This window comes from Cylas formicarius, unplaced genomic scaffold (genome assembly GCF_029955315.1).
Source record: "Cylas formicarius isolate icCylForm1 unplaced genomic scaffold, icCylForm1.1 PGA_scaffold_3__17_contigs__length_32017465, whole genome shotgun sequence".
In the NCBI taxonomy this organism is placed as follows: domain Eukaryota; kingdom Metazoa; phylum Arthropoda; class Insecta; order Coleoptera; family Brentidae; genus Cylas; species Cylas formicarius.
This window is the reverse complement of record NW_026844326.1, coordinates 27,630,987-27,654,514: the sequence shown is the minus strand read 5'-3', so window position 1 is coordinate 27,654,514 and position 23,528 is coordinate 27,630,987. Positions and strand designations below refer to the sequence as shown.

Below are 23,528 nucleotides of genomic sequence, written 5' to 3'. Positions count from 1 at the left end.
GCTTTATATGTTACGGAGTCATTTTGCAAAGAAAATATCAAGGTTAGTGAATAATAACGCGAGGGCCACTGGCCGCTTCCAATAGTTTTATAAATAGCTTACGTGCGACCGGTATATACAGGGTGAGTCTACTTCAATAGTGCGGTACAAAAATCGAATACGTAATTGCTTAAAACGTAGGCAGATTTTCCAAAACAATGAACTAATTATTTTGAAAATTGAGTTACATAAAAATATTTAATTGTTCTAAATATTTTGGTTAGTTCCATAAGCGGCGATGCTTTAATGCTGCGGGGTTGCCGCTTCTTCGAAAAAGTAGCATCGACATTGAAATTGTAAATGATGTGATTGTTTTTGAATATGTTCCTCTGCCTATCATCAACGGTTTTCGAGAAAATAATTATTTTTACTACTACCAAGGCAGTAGGAAGTTAAAATTTTGGACGTAGCTTAGGGAGGTATCAAAGATAATTTCTAAATGTTGAAATTGGTTCTACATTATACAGTTTCAAAAATGGTGAAAAGTGCATAGAATAGAACACCCTGTATATTATTACATATTCTAAGAGCAAGTTAAATTCCCTTTCGACTGATGCCTAAAATAGTTTGGTTTCTGATATAGGAGCAAGTTTCTTTGAACACTGGATTTAGTACTTATAAGAAATATATATAAATTAAATTCCTATGATCAATGGTTAATGGTGGGTCCATTTCCGTAATCTTACTCAAATTAAGTTTAAATTTGTTTTGCTTGTTATAAGAGAATAAAGCAAGTTTTGTAATTTACGATGAACTATTGAATGTTGCAAAATACCTTCAAATATTAAGAACATGACTTTATTGATAATCTTAGCCTTCAGGAATTTAGGACCTCTTGGTACCAATTAGATGGGGCACCGCCTCACTGCACTGAAGAGTTAATTAATAAATAAAGGTAAATTAAATCAAATAAATTATTTGACGACCATTGGTTTCGACGTTTTGGGGCGGTGGGATTGGCCAGCAAGATCGCCCGATCTCACGCGATTAGATTTTTTGGATTGTACGATACTTTGAGCAAATAGATCCATCGGAGATAAAAAGATACTTCAACTAATGTAAAAATTAGATTTATTTTCCTGTGGCCAATTGTTATTTTAAGTTAAGCTTAAGTTTAACAAATTTATTAAAAAAGCAGTAGTTTCCTTCCATTTTGAACAGATTTTGTCGCCAAAATTTGCACCGCAATCATTAATTAGTAAATCTTTATTGAACTGTCAAATGGAAAATGACTTATTTAACATAAGGAGCTTTCACGGCCACCTAAAAAATGAATTACTCCAAAGTAATCCAGCTTTCAGAGAAACTTGTTTTTATTTCAGAAACGAAAAGATTTAATTTAGTTTGCTCTTTCTATATTTGACAATATATAGGGTGTTTCATTTAAGACATACGCTGTTCACCATTTTGGTATATCATAGGCAATTGATTAGTTTTGACCAACCCTGTACGGTATAGAACCAAATTCGATATTCAGAAATAATGTACAGTACCTCCCTAAGCTACTTCCGGAATTTTAACTCTCCACTGGCTCCAGTGACGTAGCAATACGAATTTAATTGAAGCTATGTTTTGTTAAAAAAAAAAGAAAATAATTAATGTCTCGAAAATCACTAAATGTCGATATAGCAACGTATTATTCAAAAACAATCATAAAATATTAGCGGATCGGAATATTCACAAGAAATATTTCAATGAAGACTATTATTTTTATTACGAAAATGATGGTTATTGTTTTTGTCACAAATCGAAATTGCCAAACCACCGAAAACAATTTCGCCGAAACAAATTGAGCGTATAATGACGCCAACTGCGCAGCAGATACGAGAAAGTGTATTATTAGAAATCAAGAAATCGGGCGATTATTCATCGTAATTCTGCCTTTTAATATCTCAACTTTGTAAAACGGATAAATTGTTAAATAGAATGGCAATTACCAATAAAATAACACATGCATGCGCGCTTATGTAAGTTTTCAATGGCGCGGCATTTTTATTACCGCTCTAAATGGCGTTGCATTAAATTAAATGTCGGAATTAAGTCAATTGTTTTCGCCTCTCGGACTGGTATATTTCATAAATTAATAGTAATACAAAATAATACCATACTTTTTCCGAATAAAAGTAATATGAAACATAAAACGATTTTTTTACACAAAATAATTTACTGAGAAACTATACGAGCTTCAAATATTGAAAAACATCAACTAGAATCCGGTAGATTTTTGGGGAATGGGGAGGTTGAAACGAGAGAGAATCAAAGTTTGGATTCACGAAGTATTTATAATCTACGTGACGCACCAGGATTTCATTATTTCATTAGAACATTCCAAGCACCCTGTACAATATTCGAAAATGTCAAATACGGAAATTCTATATCTATAAATGCGTTTAAACAAATTTCTACGTTTGTAACCAACGGTGGTTCAATCTTGACTTATATTAATTTAATCCTGGAATAAGGCAATTTTCGATTTTTTGTCCATAATCATCAACGTTCATTTTTGAAAAAAAATCTGAATAATAGGATTTGTGGTCGATGCATTGCGTATTATCCAGTTGCAATACTCTTCCGATCAGTAAAACGGATATCGAAAAATAGATTGTTTCCATAAACCCAAAATAAATGTTCAAAAATAAGAAAAAATGCTTCCTAAAACCCCACTGCCTCTAGATACAGACCATCTGGGGACCCTCCTACCGAATTTTCAATAAGTGACTCGAAATTTCGAAAAATTTTCGAAAATCGTCTATAAAAGATGGCTTTGTGGACACCGTGGAGTGCGAGTATGTAAAAGGGGCCGAATATGAACCCCCTAACTCGTACGGTTTCACGGTTCTCGTGTATTTAAAAATCAGCCGACTGCGAATTGAAACTTTGGCAGAAACGATAAAAGGTTTCCCGACATATGGTGGAATAAACCTTTTCCAGAAACAAGTGCCTTTTTCGTCTGCTGTAACAGTCATATTAGGAGTTTCACCTCGGAATGAAAGATCATAAGCTATAAATTGGTATAAACCTTTGTTTTGTCGTTCTAAATGGTGTCTCATAAGTGACAAATGTTATCGTCTTAAAATATTGAAGGTCAAAGGTCATAAAAATCGGTTTTTCGCGAATATCTCGCTTTCTATTGCTTAAGTGAGATTTGCACCTATTATAAAAGTTGTAGAGTATAAAATTCTGTACAACTTTTGTTTGAACTTTTTTTTCATACGACTAACCGTTTTTGCGGTAGGAAGCGAAGAGTGTGCTGCGTCAAGGTCAAGCGTGTCAAAGGTTATCAGTACGTTCTATAAAGTTAATTATTTACCAAAAAAATGTCATTATTACACAATGCTTATGATTTATGTACTAATTATTAATTATTTAGATTTATTAAAAAGTAAGTGACTTAATTATTTATATTTAACTATAATATTTGAATAATTCTGGAACGTATATTTTAGTTATATTTTAAGTTGAAAATACAGTACGGGAATATGCATATACTTATTTATCATTAAATATATTATACATTTATTGAAATGTAAGTTCAAATATTTTAGAGAATTTTCGTTGATTTTAATTATAATAAACTTGTAAATGGAAGGTTCTTATCTTATCTTCTTCTTCGTCGTCTTCTTGTTGTCGCGCGACGATGTTCAATTCATTGTTATCATCCTCATTGTCAACAATTTCAAACTAACGAATAATCTTGACTAATACAAAGGGGTCCCTTAAAAGAGAAAGTGGCCTCGAATATAACAGAACATCTGTCTCGGCTATAAATAGGTCATATAGTAGGGACAAGTATTTGAAGGTATATAAGTATTAAAAAAGTTACACGTTTTAAAGAAAACGTATATAATGTCCTTTTAACTTAAAATATAACTAAAACATACATTCCAGAATTATTAATTTACTATAGCTAAATAGTTAAATATAAATAATTAAATATAAATAATTAAGTCGCTTATTTTTTATTAAATATATATATATATATATATATATATATATATATATATATATATATATATATATATATATATATATATATATATATATATATATATATATATATATATATATATATATATATATATATATATAATTAATTAAGTCACTTATTTTTTATTAAATATAAAAAAATAATAAATCGTACATAAATAATGAGCATTCTTTAATAATTATAATTTTTTAGTAAATAATTAACTATCAGTGTAAACAAAACCTGTATATGACTATATAAAATATAACTAAAATATACTATAGCTATATAGTTAAATATAAATAATTAAGTCACTTATTTTTTATTAAATATAAAAAATTAATAAATCGTACATAAATAATGGGCATTGTTTAATAATTATAGTTTTTTAGTAAATAATTAACTATCAGTGTAAACAAAACCTGTATATGACTATATAAAATATAACTAAAATATACTATAGCTATATAGTTAGATATAAATAATTAAATATAATTAATTAAGTCACTTTAGTAAATAATTAACTTTCAGTTTTAAAAAAAGTTTTATATGACTATATAAAATATAACTAAAATATACATTCCAGAATTATTAATATACTATAGTTAAATATAAATAATTACGTCACTTATTTTTTATTAAATATAAATAATTAGTAATTGGTACATTCATGATAAGCATTGTGTAATAACTATAATTTTTTACTAAATAATTAACTTTATAGAACGTTGCATTAGGCCATATGTGACTATACTCGGCGCACTCTTCGCGATCTACCGCAAAAACGGTTAGTCGTATGAAAAAAAAGCTCAAACAAAAGTTGTAGAGAATTCTATACTCTACAACTTTTATAATAGGTGCAAATCTCACTTAAGCAATAGAAAGCGAGATATTGGCGAAAAAAGATTTTTATGACCTTTGACCTTTAATATTTTAAAACGCGGACACGACGCCATTTGTGACTTTGGAAAAAACATTTACAATGACAAAACAAAGGTTTCTGTCAATTCACACCTTGTTTTATTTCATTCCGAGGTTGACCCCTTTTTTTACCGAATATGACTGGTCTATGCCCCATAAATTTCCTATCAAGGCATTCGACGCGTGGATATTAATATACTTCTTTCTAAACTACGGAATTCGTGAAAATACCCTAGCCCTTTTAAAATCCTATTTGACCGGAAGAAAGCCATATGTTGTCTGGAATGATAGGGAATCCACTCTGTTGGACGTTACTAATTTGTTTATAATATTCATAAATGACGTAGTATTTGCAACAAATGCTGCTTGTAGTATACTTTATGTGGATGACACATCATCGATTGAAACGGAGAAATATCTAATTAATTTAAATAAAAAGGCGGCTACTACACTCTCCATGATTGAGCAGTGGTTCTCTGTAAATAAACTTAAATTAAATTATGATAAAACAAAGACTCTAATTTTCAATACCAATAGAAGAAGTAAAAAATCTGAACCGGTCAAACTCCTTGATGTTTACCTAGATGCGTTTTTAACCTGGTCGCCTCATATAGACTACCTGTGCGGTAAATTGTCTTCTCAGGTTTTTGTTCTGAGACAACTGCGAGGTTCCATCTCGCAAAGCATAGTTTATTTTGCACTGTTTCATAGTGTCTTATCATATTGACTACTATTGTGGGGGAACGCAACGGAGGTCGAGAGAGCCCTTAGGTCGCAGAAGTCTGCGGTTCGGGTTCTTGAGGGTGTTCCGTCGTCCAGCCACTGCCGCCCAATATTCAAACAATTGAAAATACTTACGTTACCATGTTACCTTAGTTGAAATCCACTCAAATTTGTCTGATTTTCTAACTCATGCTGGATATCACAGCTACATGACGCGAACAGCTGACAATATCCTAACATTAAGATCGATGTTGTGTACTACAATAAAATAAACTTAATCTAGATTTGTATAATATTCTTGCAAACACTCTTTTTCGGTCCAAAAATGTTGATGTTAAGCGAATTATCAAAAAAAATTTTTGGAGAGCATTGTTTCTATTCTATAAACGAATTTGTTACTCATCAGGCACAGTAGATCTAAGTGATTTTATAAATTAATTATTCTTAGAGTGTACAAAGTTTTACTTTCTGGTTACACTGATTTAACTGTTTATATGCAATATATTTATCTTGTTTGTAGTCTTCCTGACTTCAAAAATACGTTTTTGTATTTACACGTGGTCGACACAACGCAACAAAAAAAAAATAGCAAATCGCCCGAAGGATCCACGTTCACGAAGGTTGTCTCACCACTTCGCCTTATGCACACACAGGACTTTCCTGCTGCCAGCTGCCGACTTTTCCTGCACCGAGACCGCGACGCAAGAACACAAGACTGTTTAGTTACCGATTCAAAGTCGCGAGAGACGGTCGCGCTGTCTTCTACGGCGATATTTCGGCGCCTCCGCCGCCGCCACTGCCTTTCTAACCGGCCTCTTGGCAACACAATGCTCCGTGTGAATTTTTACGTGCGGTGACGGTGCGGGCAGCCTTTTGGCATTTAAGGAGTACCGCTTAACGAGGTTAGAGACGCGAGTACCGCGGGGCTTTGCGAATCCTGGGAGATCGATTTTTACGAAACCATCGAAAAGGTATTTCCGTTAGAAGCAGGTTCCTTCGCACTACGATGTTAACAAATTTAAGCGTTTAATTTGTCGATCTCCATTAACGCTAATGGGGGTATATCAAAAAGCCGGTCCTGTAGGTTAAATACTGTATCTGGTTCCCGGACCCGTTTAACGAAAATCGTTGCGTAAAACGACCGGTAGAAGTCATTTGAAAATGTCGCCTTTCTATGTCTTGTCGGGTCGACGCGTTTACGTAATTCATAATTGCTTTAACATGTCGTGGAAAGGCGTTACACGCCTCGAGTAAAAGGTTAATTGGGATGGCGCTTTCGTGCAAGGAAATCAACCCCGGCACTTGTAACAGAACATTTTTATGATTGGATACACACCGGGGTCAGCAAAAGCATCTATATCGATTAATGAAGTTTATTTATACGGAAGTTGGCACCTTTGTTTGGAACCCTGCAGTTGCAATAGATTATTATTGATTTTTTATTTTTATGAGCAAGATATTTATTGATATCATATCAAGCATAGTTGTTTACCACACAAGAGATACGACTCTTCTGATTCTTCAGATTGAACTAGGTTCCTAAAGAAAAGTTCCGTATACGTTTAAGTCCAATTGGTAAACAATATCTAGCACAGTAGTTGGTGATATCTTTCAGGATGAATACGTTAGCAATTCAGGTCTGTGACGTTGAAAAAGTTGCTGTCAAAATTCCTCAATGTAAAGAAACAACAACACATTTCGTATTGCAAGCTACGAAGAAAGGATGATCTTTCAATACAGCTTATTGAGGGACTAACCAAATAACCAGAATATCGATCAAAGGGATTGTAAATGCAGAAATGAACGAAGAAACATCCATGTTGAAAGCATTTAGAGGCAATAAAAAAAACTCAACCCATGCGCGTTGAATCAACTTCGATTAGAGAGATTAGGAGACGTAGGAAACATTGTAAAGATATCTATCCTTTATCACCGTCGTAGCGATAGAATTTTGCTCCAAGCAACCAGAATTAGGAAACATGTTAAAGTTATCACGGTTATTTCGAAGAAGATCTTGCTCCCCTAGAATCTTCCTAACGAAAAATATTTGATCATCCTCGCAGTGTTCGATTCTTGCTAAAGGCAAGTGTACACGATTAGGAAACATTTTAAGGGTATTGTAGAGATATGTGCTTGAGTCCCAAGCATATATATAACCTTGCAGGTATGACGCAGACGATCTAAGCCAAAAGATTTTACCCTGGCAGTATTTGAATCCTGATGCAAACAAGAGTTCACGATCAGAAGACATCTTAAAGATATATGAGGAAGCAGATCTTGCTCTTCTAGAAGATTTCTAGGGAAAAATTGTTTACCACACATCTATGTGCTGCATGCAGTAGTGTTTTTTCTTGAAATTAGGTATGACATACATTTTCCCAAAGTTAGGGGTGACAGTAAAACATATGATATAGAATACAATTTTGTAAGAAATGGAAAGCTTCGGGTTAATTAAATTTTAATAGCTTGTATCGATAAAAATGGACCATGAAGAAAAAAAAATATTTCAAAACTGTGTTTATGTCATTGTTTTGTTATTGGAAGTGATATCAGGCGGGGATCAAGATATCCTCTTTGTGAAGAGGTACACCAGACAAACGAGAATCCCTGCAAAGGACGACTGATCCGATCTTGAAGATACTTTACAGATTTGACCCGAAGAAGATCTTGCTCTTCCATGGATTTGTTTTATTACAAACTTAACAGCCTCGCGGCAATAGGAAAAAGAAGATTACCGTCGTAGACATCGCATTTCCTGCAGAGCATATAATTACGGGTTGCGGAAAACGCCGAACCCATCCGTTCTCCGTAATTGGGTCTGTAGATTAACTCATAGAAAGTACGCGGGTACGGTCGGAGAGATGAGCGCGGAGGAAAAACTCTACGCAGCTGGCGCGCGCGCCACGCTCTGATTAGATCGTTTTCGAGAGGTCGATTTTGATCGGCATTGTTATCGGCTCGATGCCGTAACGCTTGTGACGTTTGTGTAAATATTTGCGGCTGACGCATAATTGGGCGAAACGGAAAAACACAACCGAGGAAGTTTGCGAAAGCCGGTTTATTTAAGCAACTGCTGCAACAAAAGGCCCCGAGCCGTTGCGTTGTTGCTATTAATAAACGGGCTAGTAAAACTAAACAGAACCGTAAGCGTTTCGAAGGATCCGGATCATCTGTGTCGCAAGAGAAGTAACGAGCCGGGCGTATATATACCCGAAAACGACGTTTAAACCGTAATAAATGGAGTAGTGAACTCTCGAGTTCGTTAAAATTTAAACGCTAACGTTCTTTAACTGTTAAGCGAACGTTTCTAGGTGAATTCCGTCCGAGAGCTTCCCCGGGTACGTGATTTGACTTTGCATTAACCCATATTATCCCAAGCATAAAAAAATACTACCCATTTGGCATACGTCTTTTTTTGAATTCCAGGTTTTCATCATCTGATGAATACCATTCAGGTTTAGTAGTCGATGAATCACAGAACTGTTGAAGGACGGTGTATGTAACTCGAAAGTTCCAACTATATCAGTTGGTTCCCCAAACTCTTATAGATTTATGTTACCGTTCATATCTTCTTCGTCAGTCACGGTATCTACGTCTGTAAATATTTTTTCACGTTATTTGTAACATAATTTTGCAAGGAATGGAATGCTACAATATACAAGAATACGTAAATCTGATTAATACATTGTTTGAATTATATACAGGGTGTGTCGTTTATGGGCAAAGAAATCTGAAATATCCTAAAAATTTTCGTTGTTGTTGGTAAATTGTTAGGTACGAATGAAAAGCTGTTAAAGATGATATAATTTGATTTGAACGGTATCGCGAACCGTGTCGAGAGAGATTTTCAGGTTCCGTCCACCATACAGGGTGAGCGAGATATTTGAAAAAATATCATTGGAAATCGTTATTACTTGTAAAAATTTCGAAGATGGTTTATACAGAGTGCAAGTTCCATAGTGGTCCGCAGGAGCACGATAAAAAGACAATGCGTCTCTCTACGACAAAAAACCGCGAAGTGGCTTCTTTTCAAAATATAAAGCAGCTTCGCGCTACGTGTTATGAATTTGCCCCGCCCACCGACGCTTTTTCGAAAGCAATCTCGTATTTTGCACTTTTGCATAACCCGTTTTATTACCTTCTAATTACCTTTTCTTCATTCTCACTCTATCTGCTTTGTACCCTCCTGCAGGGTGCTGCATTCCCTAGAAGAGACCTGCTTTCTCGAAAATGTACATGCGGCGTTTGAATAACTCTCGGATACACCAAATTGAGGTCCTAGTAGTGCGCAGCCTGTTAGAAGATGAGTTAGGGTTTCCTCCTCTTTTAAGTAGAGTGTACATATGCTGTCATCGTCCACCCCCATGACGTGAAGGTATATTCTTAGATGGCAGTGTCCTGTTATGTTTCCCACGAGTGTTCGTAGTCGCAGAAGATGCCGCCATTAAAACCCCTTTGGTAAACTCTCCACATACAGGAATCATTTATTCAGCCCGCTTTTCAATACGCCGTCTGTCATTCCTGGCTCCTGTCCAAAAAACGGCGTTGACGTCTATTAGTCATCTCGTTGCTCTCAATACCGAGCGGGTATCTAGACAAGATTGACAGAATTACATTCCGCCAGTCTTGTCAATGTTTCTCGACAGTCAAGTAGCAATCCTGGGGCCACCCTTACAGATGTAAGAGTTTGGATGGGCTTTAGACTGGCACTGTGCTTTTCTGAGTACCCTCGGTGTACGTGAGCATAGAACAGTAGGAAGCAGGAATATTTTCTCCCGTACAGGGTCAGTCGTCCTTTGTAGGGATTCTCGTTTTGTCTGGTGTATAAAAGCAAAAGGTAGCCTCATTGTAACCTCTTCATAGGGAGGATACCATTAGTAGGGGTCCGTTTGAAATAACAAAAGTTATAAAAATGTCATAAAGACATTTTTTAAATATTTTTTCAATAAATTGATTGCATTGACTAAGACGAAATAGTATATTCCGAGCTAGTCTTAGATGTTTGTAGTCTAAATTTGAAAAGCAGCTTCTCATAATTGGTACGGTTTCCTTTTACTATCACCCTTTGCGAAAAAATCGTTATCAAATTTTAAGGAAAGTTGTTTACTATTCTTAAAAATAACTAAAATCTATTATTTCTTCTGTTCATCATTTCTGAAGAGCTTTTTATTATTTATTCTGTATTTTTGTCAGGTGTAGGACTTTTTCTTTATCGTCCATTTTTAATGACAGAAGCTATCAAAATTTAATTAACACGCTAAAAAAAAATCAAAGCTTTCCATTGTTTACAAAGTTATATTAGATAAAGATAGCTTTATTTCCATAAGACTTGATTTACAAGTGTTGGCTATTGTCAGCATAATGTAAAAGTATAAAATTATCTTAGTATAATTAGTAAATTAATAATAATAATAATAAGTAATACTGATGGATAAATAACAAATATATAAACAATAACAAATAACGAATGCGTATTAAGAGTGCATTTGAATTTTGTTTGACTAGTGATCTCCTTTAGTTCGATAGGCAATTTGTTATAAATTTTTACAGTCAAATTTAGTATGTACATACTAGGAAGTGTCAATAAAGAGTGTTGTGGAAATAGGTTCCGACATGAAAAATTCCAGGGCTTAAACAGTATAGTCCGTAAAATGCGTTTCTGCATCCTAAAGACTTGCTCCGCACGCGGGGAACCTCCCCAACAAACCAAGGCGTAGTTGAGACACGAATAGACATACGAAAAATAGTACATTTTTAACAAAGGGAAAGAAACCTGATGGCGGAGCCTCCATATGACAAAGCAGTAAACAGAAAGTTTTCTGAGAATGTGGTCCACCTGTTCGAACCAGGAGAGTCTCGAGTCTACATAAACTCCAAGGAATTTTACAACACTTTTCTGTTGAATTGTGCTTTCATTAAAGCGTACTAATAAACTCTTATTTAAATTCCGTGTTGAAAAGGCGATCATCTCAGTTTTAATTTTATTCAATATCAATTTGTTATATAATATGATGTTCTATATCATTTGTTAGGGTTTCCTTTTACCGTCACCGTTCGCTTTTGGAAAATGTATGTCATTACCGAATTTCAAGGAAAAACACTACTATTCTCAGAAATAAACAAAATTTATTATATCTTCTATCCATTGTTCCTGAGGAGCTTATTATTATTTATTTTGTGATTTTGTCAGATTTATTTAAAATTCTAATTTTAGGCGATTTTCACTACACTGACACCTTTTCCTCACGGTCCATTTTTAACGACACAAGCTATCAAAATCTGTAATTTTCATTGTTAAAAAACCATTATAAGGTCTTTTAAGTTTTATGATGAGCTGGAGCGTGTGGTGAAACTGAGTCGGCAGTGTAAATGGCGAAGCTAAGACGTATATCACAATTTCCCAGGCTCTTAGTTATCCATAAGTAAATCGTTGGTATAATGCGAGCGTCCCATAAGTACGGGTGAAAGTATCCGCAAACAACAATACCATACCACAAATAATAATAAATTAATTACATTTGATACAATGGAAATTGCAGGGTACGCGCGGGCGTAGACTGCAAATTCGCAAGGTTATTGTTATGCGAACGCAGAGTTGGATTTCTTAAGCCGTTTACATAAAACCCGATACATATTCATTGCGTGTCGTTGGGTTTCTTTTTGTCCTCGAGGTTAATGGTATCTTTATTATCAATGTGCGGTTACTGGAACTCGCGTATATTCGGACGTTACCATTGCATCTATACCACCAGTAGGGCTTGATTATTGTAACAATAATAACGGATTCGATTGGCCCACAGTATACACCAATTAGAGAACATTTTTTCTATCTACCTGTATAATAAAACAATTCAATGGAAATATAATACAGGTTAATTTTTCAAAGAAACTTCCACGGGCTACTGTAATACTTTTTACAAAACTTTTGTCGATTCGAAATTGCTGACGTTTCTCCAATCGTCCAATCCTGAGACCATAACGTTATCCCCAATTTTCTTAAAATATCCCATCAGGTCACAACCTCATCCGCTTATAAAATTCTTCGAAAATCTAGTTTCGCTTTACTTCGAGAAAGAATTCATCATACCCGTAAGGAAATAGACCAAATCAATAAGGCTCTTCTATCTCTACGCCTTGAAATTTCTTCTATTTTGTCCCCATCCGAGCTCGATACCCTTTCAAACATGATTCATGGCAAGGCTTTAAATCTTCATTTATCTACTACCCAAAATCACATTCCGAAAATTGAAAAACTAACGTCAATACTAGGAAAACACTGTAATAAATGTATCATCGCACCAACGTTCGGAAATTGAAAAATTAGTTCTTTTAAAAGGTTCCAACTTCGTCCTTGCGCCACGTATTATCCCAAAACAAGAAATTATTTCAAATGTCAAGTCTATCCTAAATATCCTAAATGAAATTCGATTTGAGCCCGCAAAAATCCTTAAAAAATCAAAACCTCCTAATCCAATATTGCAAAGCCTGAACGCATCGCCCTAAAATCTCTAAAATCCAATCCAGACAGGTCTCTAGCTGTCACCAATTTTGGAATCAGTCATCCGAGACGGTGTTTATGCTCCTCATTAGCGACCCCCTCAAACAATATATAGGCAGATACAGAGTAAAATACGAGTCAGTTTCAGTCAAACTCTGAAGAAGCCAACAGGATGATTGGCGAAACGTCAGCAATTTCGACTCAGCAAAAACCGACGCAGGAGGAATCCAGAAGTTTTGTAAAAAAAAATAGCTGAAACGCGATACATACAAGAAAACACGGAAAAAAATATAGCACTTGAAATATATGAGGAACTAGTATCAGCGATGAAAGTTCTATTATTAGTCCCCGATTTCCTGAATGTCAAAGTGTTTTGTATTAAGTCTTCTGAACTCTAAAAATTGAATTGGTCAAGTAATCTCATCGAGTCAACACTATCATGCAACAATATATGTCAAGGAACTTCACAAATATTCGTTAAACATACTCAGGAAATCACGTATGAGTTAAGTAGATTGGTGCTCAGACTATGGAAGCATATCGTACTATATACTGTATTTAAACGTCGCTTGGACAGTGTATTGTTTCACAGCAATAACTAAATATTTATTATATGTATAATATTCTCCTGCAATGTGCATAATAGGTTCTCATTTGCACTTTAAACTAATAATAATAAAACTCTAGCCAAACAGTTTTAAGGTAACCATGTGGTGCACAACCGATATCTGTGAATCAAAGGTCTAATAAGGAACCTTGAAAATTTCTCGTGTATGAACCTACTGTGAAACGTTTAGAGTGAAATCATTTTGCCCGTGTCTGAAACGGTAGGAAGTGGCACTTAACGATTCACAATTGCGACCACGTATTCCTAATTCGACCCAAAGAAAAATCTGTTACATCGCGAGCAGTCCGTAAAGTTTAAGACAACCGTGGGAATATTCTGATCGTAGTTTATTACATCTTCAGCCGATCTGCGAGCAATTTGTCATGCTGGCAGCGTTATTACGTACACCCGGTTTATGAACACGATCGGAATTTTGTTGTTTCTCGACACACGAGGCGAGGAAGTATCTTGAGCTCGTTTTTTTTGTGAACTGGCCTCCATATCAGATAACAATGCAACCTAGCCGGCGACACGTAGCCGTTAATCAAAAGACATCCGGGATACCTATCGAACGACACTGTTATCTCCCGATATTGCTTGTATTATACGCGTACAGTAACCCACATAAGGACGACTACTTCCTTATTATCTCTATTCGACGCTCGATCCAATTTCTAATCGCGATTTGCTACTTATTTATGTCTCTGCGTTAGGTCACTCTTGCGTCAGCGTATAGATAACCGTAGTTGAAGTTGAAATTCTATGTACTGTAAAATAGAAATTGCGCCGCTCCTACTTACCGTATCACATAGATCTTCAAGGGACAATAAGTCACTTTGCTTATACGAGAAAGTTTTTATAAACTGCGTTGCTGAAAAATTGGTGCCCCAGCACAGTTCTTGACACCATACCAATACCAACTGCGCTGGTTGTGTTAAAACTGTCTCTAATTGTTAGTTTTAGTACCGTTCTTCGCGATTACTGGTTCATCTCATTCTCTACAACCTGCATCGTGTCACTATTAAGACATCCAAGCCTTTCATAAGCTTAGTATCATACTTCGTTCACATCCATTGAAGATACACCGCACGTCTTCTTACAGTAGTCGTTTTTAAGCGATGTTTTTGTTATGTAATGATTGCAAAAACTACATCTTACACCTCACAATTCTTTATTCGGTGTTGAATAATCACAGTTAAATGAACACGACGATGAAAATTTTTCAAAATAGCAGAGAAAAACGTATAGTATAATTTCATCAATATTTTACAGAAACACCTCCTAAGTAACATGCCTATTATGAAGTCATACCTGTGTAGTCTTCTGTATTGTTTTGGCATTTTAGTATCTTTCAAGCCGTTCGTTTCTTTCACTTCTCAAAGTATGGCGACTGAAGTATGATTCTCTATGGAAAGATACCGAAAAAAACTTTTAGTTGGTGAACCCGAAGAGCATCAACTATTTTATAGATGAAATGTTACCTGCGGAGTCTGAGATTAATGATGAAAGTAAAATTTGGTATGTTGTTAAATTAGCGAACAAATTAATTAAGTTGTAAAAACTTCACAACAACAAAGGTATTTTACTACATACCCAAAATATCTTTCGCTAACGAACTTTGATCGATATATCTCAGAAAAAGTTCATCCGCGAGAACTGCGTCGGTGGGAAAACTCGGTCCTGAGTGTAATTTGCAGGAACAAGCATCCTGCAGCCGAGGGTCCTTACCTTTAACGGTGTCGCTAATGAAACAATCTAAGAAGACAATTAGACGGAATGACGCGTTCTATCGCAATTTTATCTTATTTACGTTGAATGTTAATGCGAAGGGGAAGCTGCTGGGGACTGCCTCATATCAAAGATTTCCAGAAAATTTTCTGATTTTCGTACCAAAATAAACTCATTTGATGATAGGCATAATCATAATCCATAGTCATGATCACTAATAAATACCGCAGACGAATATTTAGTAAATTTTTCCAAAACTATGTGAAATGATGTTAATTTGGACATGTGTTCATATGTAAACCTACTAGGTTTTTATAACATTCTATTTCACCTCATCTGAATATCAACCAAATGTGTAATTCGCATACAAAGTGAGAAATGAAATTAAAAAAACACACTGATCAACAGCTAAGCTAAGTACTGGATGTTTGTATACCTTTCAATAAAACAGTTCATGCGCAGTTTAAGAGAACGGAGAAACCACGAGGGCACTCCCGAACCCTTGGTCTAAGATGTCTCGGACAACTTTGATACCCCTGCCGTAATGAAAAAAAAAGGCAGAAACGGACAGCTCACACTTGAGGTCACAAATTTAAGACCCATTAAATCCAGATACATCCGAACCGTACCGAAGACGACGTCGTTCTCAAAATACGGAAATTGCAAATCGAATTTCACTGCGGAAACCGCGGTGCTTTCTACGATTGTCGCGAAGTAGTTCATCCGTTACCGAGGTCTTCGCGCGTCAGCGTAAAATTCCAATTTCACTTTTTTTTTTAAATTCGTAGCGCGCTCAAAAACTTTCGATTTTTTCCCTACGTCCGTTATTTTACCTAGCGTTTCGACGCGATGCGTTTTCGCCAACCTTTGAACGCCGCAAATCACTCGGTTGCATCAAAATCGTTACGTATATTATGTACAGTATTTAACCTACTAATGGCGTAACCAGAAGTGAAACCTTGGCGGATTCGTTTACCCTACGCTCGATATAGGATCGAAAATATGAGGATCAAACGATACCCCGGCAAAGCCGTGATCGACGACCCCGCCTGGTTGGAGATGGACATACCGAATCACACGAGAGGTCGCCAATACGAGGCCAACTGGTTGGACGCCCAGAAGACCCTGTCAAATGGGGGTTCCTCCTCGAATTCGTGGGACAAATATAGCACGAAAAGCATGGACGGCACCTTGTCGTCGCGGCTGGGCCAATTCCAGAACGTCTTGGAGGAGATCCGCAAGGATAACGACGAACTGTACGCGGTCCCTCAGAAGATCAAAGCGGGAGGAAGCGTGAGGATGAAGTACCATAGCGACAACATCCTCTCGCGCATCAACTCGAAGAATCCCGAAGAGGGACTCGCGAGGTATTTCTTGCCCTCGCAGAAAAAAGATGCGGCCCCTGTTCCTAAACCTAAGCAGAAAGCACCCGAAGTCTTCGACACGGTACTGGTAGATCTACAGAAGCAAATGAAAAAGTCGGTGAGGTTCGACGAGGTGTGCGAAGACATCGGTGATAGCGGGACCACGGGTCAGGTCAGGGTGATAGTGAATCCGACTCACGAACTCCTAGAGAAGATCGACTCGGTTAGGGAAGGCGCGTCTTCTGACGGCAGGATAAGCGAATGGGTGAACAACCAGAACCAATATATCGTCGCGGACAAAAGCGGCGAGGAAGATAAGACCGGTTTGAAGAGGAACGATAGCGGTTATTACGAGTATACGGGCAAGATTCGACAAAGGATACCCCCGAAACACATCTACCCGTCGTCTTCGTCGTCGATTAGCGACTCATCGAGCGTCGAACGAAACGAAGGAGACGAAGAGGCGTTGGACGGGGTCTACGGCATTTACAAAGAAGGAGCCGCGCCTAAAGTGGCAGTGAGAAGGACAGAATCGAACGATTTTTCGATACCGCGGCCGAAATTGATAGTGCCGGTTCATACGTACGCGGTGAGACGACGGAGGACCGGGAATCTGCAGACGCGGAACAGCGTCGTTAGCGTTTCCGAGTGCAGTGACGTGGGAGCGACCTCTACGAATAGCAAAGGTAAGACGTGATGTTTGGCGAATGACCACCGAAGCTGTAAAAATGGTTAAATCTAACGCGTATATCTTCTTTTATCATTTCCGCATGTCCCTAACGGAGCTTGATTGGCATTCCCTCGATGAATTATATGTACTGTAATAGGAAGGTAATGTCTGTTCATATATATAAGAAAGTAACTAACTAATACGAATTAAGGAAAGACCCGGGCAAGCTATAAGAATGAAATATGGCCGAACAGTACTTTGCCTGGAATTCAATTATTTGGGGTTTTCTTTTTTTTCTGTGATAACTTGCATTGTCCATTACAATGACGCTATTAGGAGGAATGTTTGGAACTAGTTTGTTTTAAACCAACTTTCCAATAAATCAGCGGTGGTGTCTTCATGGTAATCCAGAGAAGAATCTTTAATATTTTTCGCAGACAGAGAAAGTCCATTTGGAATCCAACCATCTTTAGAACCACCATGCAAAACAGTTTTTCTTTTACCTCTTTTTGATGGCGCGTTTGTTTTACATTTATCAGTTGAGTCAACCCAACCCTTTTTCGGAGTATCATAAGTGTCTAACCAGGTTTCATCCAAGTAAATAATTGGCCTTTGTTCTCTGTAAATCCTAATTTTTTTCTAGATATTCCAGTCGCCATTTCCGAATTCTAAAAAATTCCATTGAAACTTGCCTTTTGTCAATTTTTTTAAATCTAAAACTCATGTGTTGAATACACTTCCATAAGGTAGTTCCGCCATATTTAACACCTATTTCATCTTTTTCGGGCCTCCTAAGTATGATATCTAATATAGGCACGCTTTGTTCCTCGTATAACTGGTAAATTTTGCGCCGTATTATATCTTGATCACTTTCATCTACACTGGAGAAAATGTCAGCATCGCTTCTTTTTTTCTTCGCTGAAATGGGATGTCCATACAGTTGATGTTGGAATTTTCGCCAATGTGGCCGTTTCTTCTAAAGATACTTGCTTGCTGGCACCACGTTCAGTGAGAGTCAAATAAATATTGTTTATAACTTCCTTACTCTCAATAGAATAGTGTTTTCTACATTTGGGCGGGAGCATCTCCTGCGATACACTAGACTCGCACATATTTTGCATAATTCGCACACGATTCAACACACGCCGCATCAATACACGCGAAATAAGAATGATTACTAATGAACTTAAACTAAGTAGTATACCAAACCAAAGAATATTAAACACAGGTAAGTATAAAATTATTTTCTATTACGGACCACAATTTTACCTGAATTTAAATTCCGAAACTTTATATCTTTATAATCCCATTCAAAAGCAATTGGTCACTTTCTTATATCTATGAACAGACTTTACCTTCTTAGATGGTAGCATCCTCTACGAATAGAAATCTAACGCCTGTGTCTTCTTTTATCATTATGTCCGCATTTCCTCCATAAATTATAGGTACGGTTGTCGACGACACCCATAATAGGAATAACAAAGGTGAGACGAGTTGATTTGAAGTTTTAAAAATGATTTGGATAAATCTAATTCTTCCAGCTTCATTTTCAGAGAGCAACGTTTGTATTCCTATACTAGTGAGCTGGGAGTCCGTCTCCATTCACAATAATCTCGATATAGCATTCTCTAGAGACATTTTACATCTACCACGGCAGGTTCCCAAACAAAGATTCTACCATCAAACCACCTTCATCACTCACATAGTTTATTATATATTTTTCTTCTATGGAAGATCAGGTTAGTCTAAAATCTCGTCTTCTTTCGATGTTGAATGAGTAATTCAAAATGCGTAGGGGACACCGGGGTTGGTTTTGGCATTTTAAGAAAAATGAGTTTTTATTATTTTTTAAAGCAAACGTGTAACGTCGGTTGTGTGTTGTTTTTATTCTACATTTGTTCTAGATAAAAATACAAACAAAATTACAAATTACAAATCAGGCAAAATGTTTCCGTGCCATCTTCATCTGCTTGTTTTTGCCACTATTTGTTGCCTTATGCTTGTTGCAGATGTTTCTTTTTTCACGGGACTCGTTTTCTTCAATTCCTTTTCTTGTTTCTTTTTATATTCTTCTTCTAACTTGTCCTTGTGTGCTTGGTGAAATGTTTGCAAAAAATTATAAAATTCATTTTTTTTTGGACCATGGTGATTCCCATTTCATTGTAGATGTCTTGAGATTACTTCCTCTAATAGTGAAAAAAAGCTTCGACGTTAGTTGTATTAAAACTAGTTGCCCGGCTAAGACTAGTTGCCACAGCAGTTCCCAAAGACAGAGCGGAATTCCGTTTAAGGAACCCAATGAGCCAATCAGCAGAAGCGATTTTATTTTCAACCCAATTTGGACGAACTTCTACGTAAATTTTTCAAAGAAACTTCCACAGGCTACTGTAATACCTTTTACAAAACTTCTGGATTCCCCTTGCGTCGATTTTTGCTGAGTCGAAATTGATAGCAATTCAGAAGTTTTGTAAATAGTAACTTCTACGTAGTTGGTAACGGCAAATTCATATGCCAAACATCGCACTTCTTTGGTCGACAACCCAAAATATAACTTTGATTGTTCCCCTTCAAAATGATGGGCTGACGGCTACCTACAATAAAAACGAAGAAGACTGATATTAACTTTCTCGCAGTTGAGGTGAAAATGATCCCGACGACACTTTTACCTCGACTAAACAATTTTGACATACAGAATAAAATATCTCAAATTTCCTTTCTATTCCGTGTGTCACAATAAATCTGGTTGTAACCGAACCCATTTCGTATTCAAATTTGGGTGGTACGAGATTTTTTTTGTGACTCGACAGACGTTGCCCGAGCAACATTCTCTCATTCCGTGGTATTGTATTACGGCCAAGGATCTTGCTCGAGGACTGGAACCTTGGTAGCTGCGGAAATCCGCTTGCCACCGCACTTGGGAACACTTCTTCGCCATTGTGGTGAAAGAGGTTAAGCGTCCGGGACGTTTCGTCGCCGATCGTAATCGATTAAAACGAAGTGAACCACCGTAAGAAATACGAAACTTACGACTGTCGCAAATTTTCTGTTCCAATAGCTGCCAGTTGCGTAAATTGGGTACAGATTATGGTTATTAAGCGAGACTTTTGTCCGTGCGATTGTAAACTTTCCGAGAACTTTAACGAGGCGCTTCACAGGGCGTCCGATAATTAGTACCATCCGGCGAGAATTCCACAGATGAATTTTAGAAATTCCGATCAAGGTGTGCAAGTACGAGGGTTACCTTTTATATTTCGGGATTTGTAATAAAAAACCATAAGCTACCAACAAATATGAGTTTATTGCTTCTCAAAACATTCACGCTGATGATCAATACACTTTTGCATTCGATAAAGCCAATCGTCAAAACACTTTTCCTACATCGAGTCAGGCACCTCTAAGACAGGCTTTTTAAACGCTTCAATCGCTTCTTCTGGTGTCAAAAATTGTTGCCCACGTAATTTATTCCTAATGCATGGGAATAAAAAGAAGTCATTAGGTACTTAATCAGGACTATATGGTGGATAGCTCATTAATTCAACGTTTTTAATGCTCAAAAAGTTCTGATGTTGCTTTAACTGTCAAATGTCGAATTAAGTTCATCGATGCAATGTTGTTGAGTTAGTCCACGTCTAAAGTTGTCAAAAATTATTGCACAAAAATAATCCCGATTAAGTTCCATTTTTACAACCAACAGTCTTTGGCCAAAACCTAACTTCTGAACCTAACCTCACCTACTTCCCTACAAAAACGGTAGTCGCCAGATGGCAGGACTAGTTTAAGAAAATCCCGGAATATAAAAGGCAGCCCTCGTATGTGTCTAACGGATTATATTTTACTAACTGCTTTTTGGCGACCTCAGTGTCCCGGCGTCAGCGACCTTTCGCACACTTCATTAACGCGTTCCCAATGCTAAATTAAACTGCATATTTTGTTGATTGTGTTATAAAACTCTTCGATTAACTTGTTCGTAACACAATCAAGATCAACTGACTTGACCGAAGAATTTTTAATTTTTTAAACTTCCTCAATTCGTTTTCATCAGCTCCAACATGAGTTATACAACCGTCGACAACAATTTTGGAACATGATACCGTTGTCGTCCGACCGTTTCTTTACACGTATTACGCATATCAATGAAGGCGAAACTGTAAAGAAGCGCTTTAGCAGAATACCGAAAATGTAGAACGAGAAAAATCGCGAACGATATTCTAAAACGTCGTCGAAGGGAATCCGAGTGAGGTCGTAATCACTAGAGCGTGTATGAAAAGGTTTGGGTTTTGTGTTTACTCTCGACCTCGGATAACCCGACGACGGGGTCGAATGGCCCTGTACAGAGAGTCGTACATTACGTATTCATAATATCCGTTATCCGCGGTTTCGCGAAATACGTATGAAAGTTTAAAATTTTCCTCCTCACACGTTTGCCAACGTTTGCGACAACGTAAGATGTATTCTAACTAGCCTGTATAAAAAATCCTTTTATTACAGCGGCCCCTCCGTTTTTCAAAACCTCTGGTTCCTTCATTATGCGCCTGATAATTTCGACCTCATTGACCAAACCCAACCATGAACATACTTATAATATTCTTGCAATTTGGAAGATACGACTTGATTGAAACTTTCAGATAATATTCTCCAAACAGTCTTCCATTGCTTTTTTATCCGTTATACCACGCACAAAACTCAAGTGGCGTTGTCGCATATACAACTGCAAATACTAGCCCGGGTCTCAATGTTCACATCGTCTTGTATTAGTATTATTAGTATGTATATGCATGTATTGCATGATGCATGATTTTTACTCAGATAATAAGATAAGATAAGATAATAAGATAATATAGTGGCCCTACTACGGTAAAAAATGATGGAGCTTTTGCGCATGCGTCACGCCCCAACTAACTGAGTTGCCACATTTCCGTAGTTTTTTTGCAAAAATTGACTAATTTTTATAAGAACGCAAAATCAGTCTCTGAAATCCGAATATAATTGGCAACGCCGAACTAGGAACTGCTGTTGCCACAGACTATTAATAGTCTGTGCCATTGTTGTTTACATTTTTGGTGGTTATGATTCTCCTCCGTACCTTTTTCATGTTTTTGCGAAAACCTTGTGTTTGTGGTCAAAACTGTAAGGAAAAGAATGTACCTACATGCGGGTAAGTGTTGTCTTACGTACAAGTTAATTTAAAAGATTTAAAAGTGGTTTCTATAGCGACATTTCGTGAATTCGACTTTATTTACATTTTCAATAGAAGTCAAACCAATAAGTTTATAAAAACACACTGTTTGCTCCGATTTACGGGCGCAACTTCGGAAAAAATTAGCTGGTATCGTGTCTATACTGCTTAAAGAACCAAAACGCTAAATACTTACAGAATTATACTAAGGACGCCGATCCGTGTACTCTAATTCAGCATAATATTAACTCTGCACTTGTCGCTAATTTTTTAAACAACACTTTCTACACCTTAATTCCATTTTTTCCTGAAAATTTAATGGGATTTCGACATATTTTGAGAAATTACTGCATCCAAACATTGTCGACCTGCCAGCGGCCATGTTGATTGTTGCAAACCGCAAGGCCTTATGGGTAGAACGTCAGAAAATGCAATTAGAGTTGCCAATAGTTAAAATCGAAATTTCAAATCTCGCGCATGCGCATATTTAACAGACCTTCTCAAAATTTACTTTACATAGTTGCTTCACAAGTTCCTGTACTTTTAGCATAGGCAGGGCGTATAATGTCTAGCAGCTATATGCTTGGACTACAACGTAATATACTATATCTAATAAAATTTTGTTTCTTTCTGTTTCAAACAGAGACCTTTCGTATGTTACTGAAATAGCTTTTTCATAACCTTTCGACTCGTCGATCATTTATGTCTCAAGTGAAGGTAGAAAATTGGCTGGGTTGTTGAAATAACCTCATTGAAAACTTTAATTCTAAAAATAAGCATCATTACTAATACGTCATAATTTCCCGGTTAAAAAGAGAAACGACACGAAATTGTT

At 36.6% G+C, this 23,528-nt stretch overlaps 1 protein-coding gene across 8 annotated transcripts in view; it reads left to right on the top strand.

Moving 5' to 3' along the window:
• Positions 1-23,528, top strand: part of LOC132699988 (cGMP-dependent protein kinase, isozyme 2 forms cD4/T1/T3A/T3B) — a 99,495-nt gene that overhangs the window by 66,326 nt on the left and 9,641 nt on the right. Inside the window, exons 1-2 of one of the 8 annotated variants that reach the window (XM_060667013.1) lie at positions 6,396-6,621; positions 16,476-17,533. The exons of 6 other annotated variants lie outside the window; for them this stretch is intronic. In XM_060667013.1, coding sequence (XP_060522996.1) covers positions 16,486-17,533 — 1,048 coding nt within the window. In that variant the 5' untranslated portion in view covers positions 6,396-6,621; positions 16,476-16,485. Of the gene's footprint in view, positions 1-6,395; positions 6,622-15,853; positions 17,534-23,528 lie in introns of those variants that run through there. One more of the 8 variants, XM_060667012.1, reaches the window with a different exon arrangement.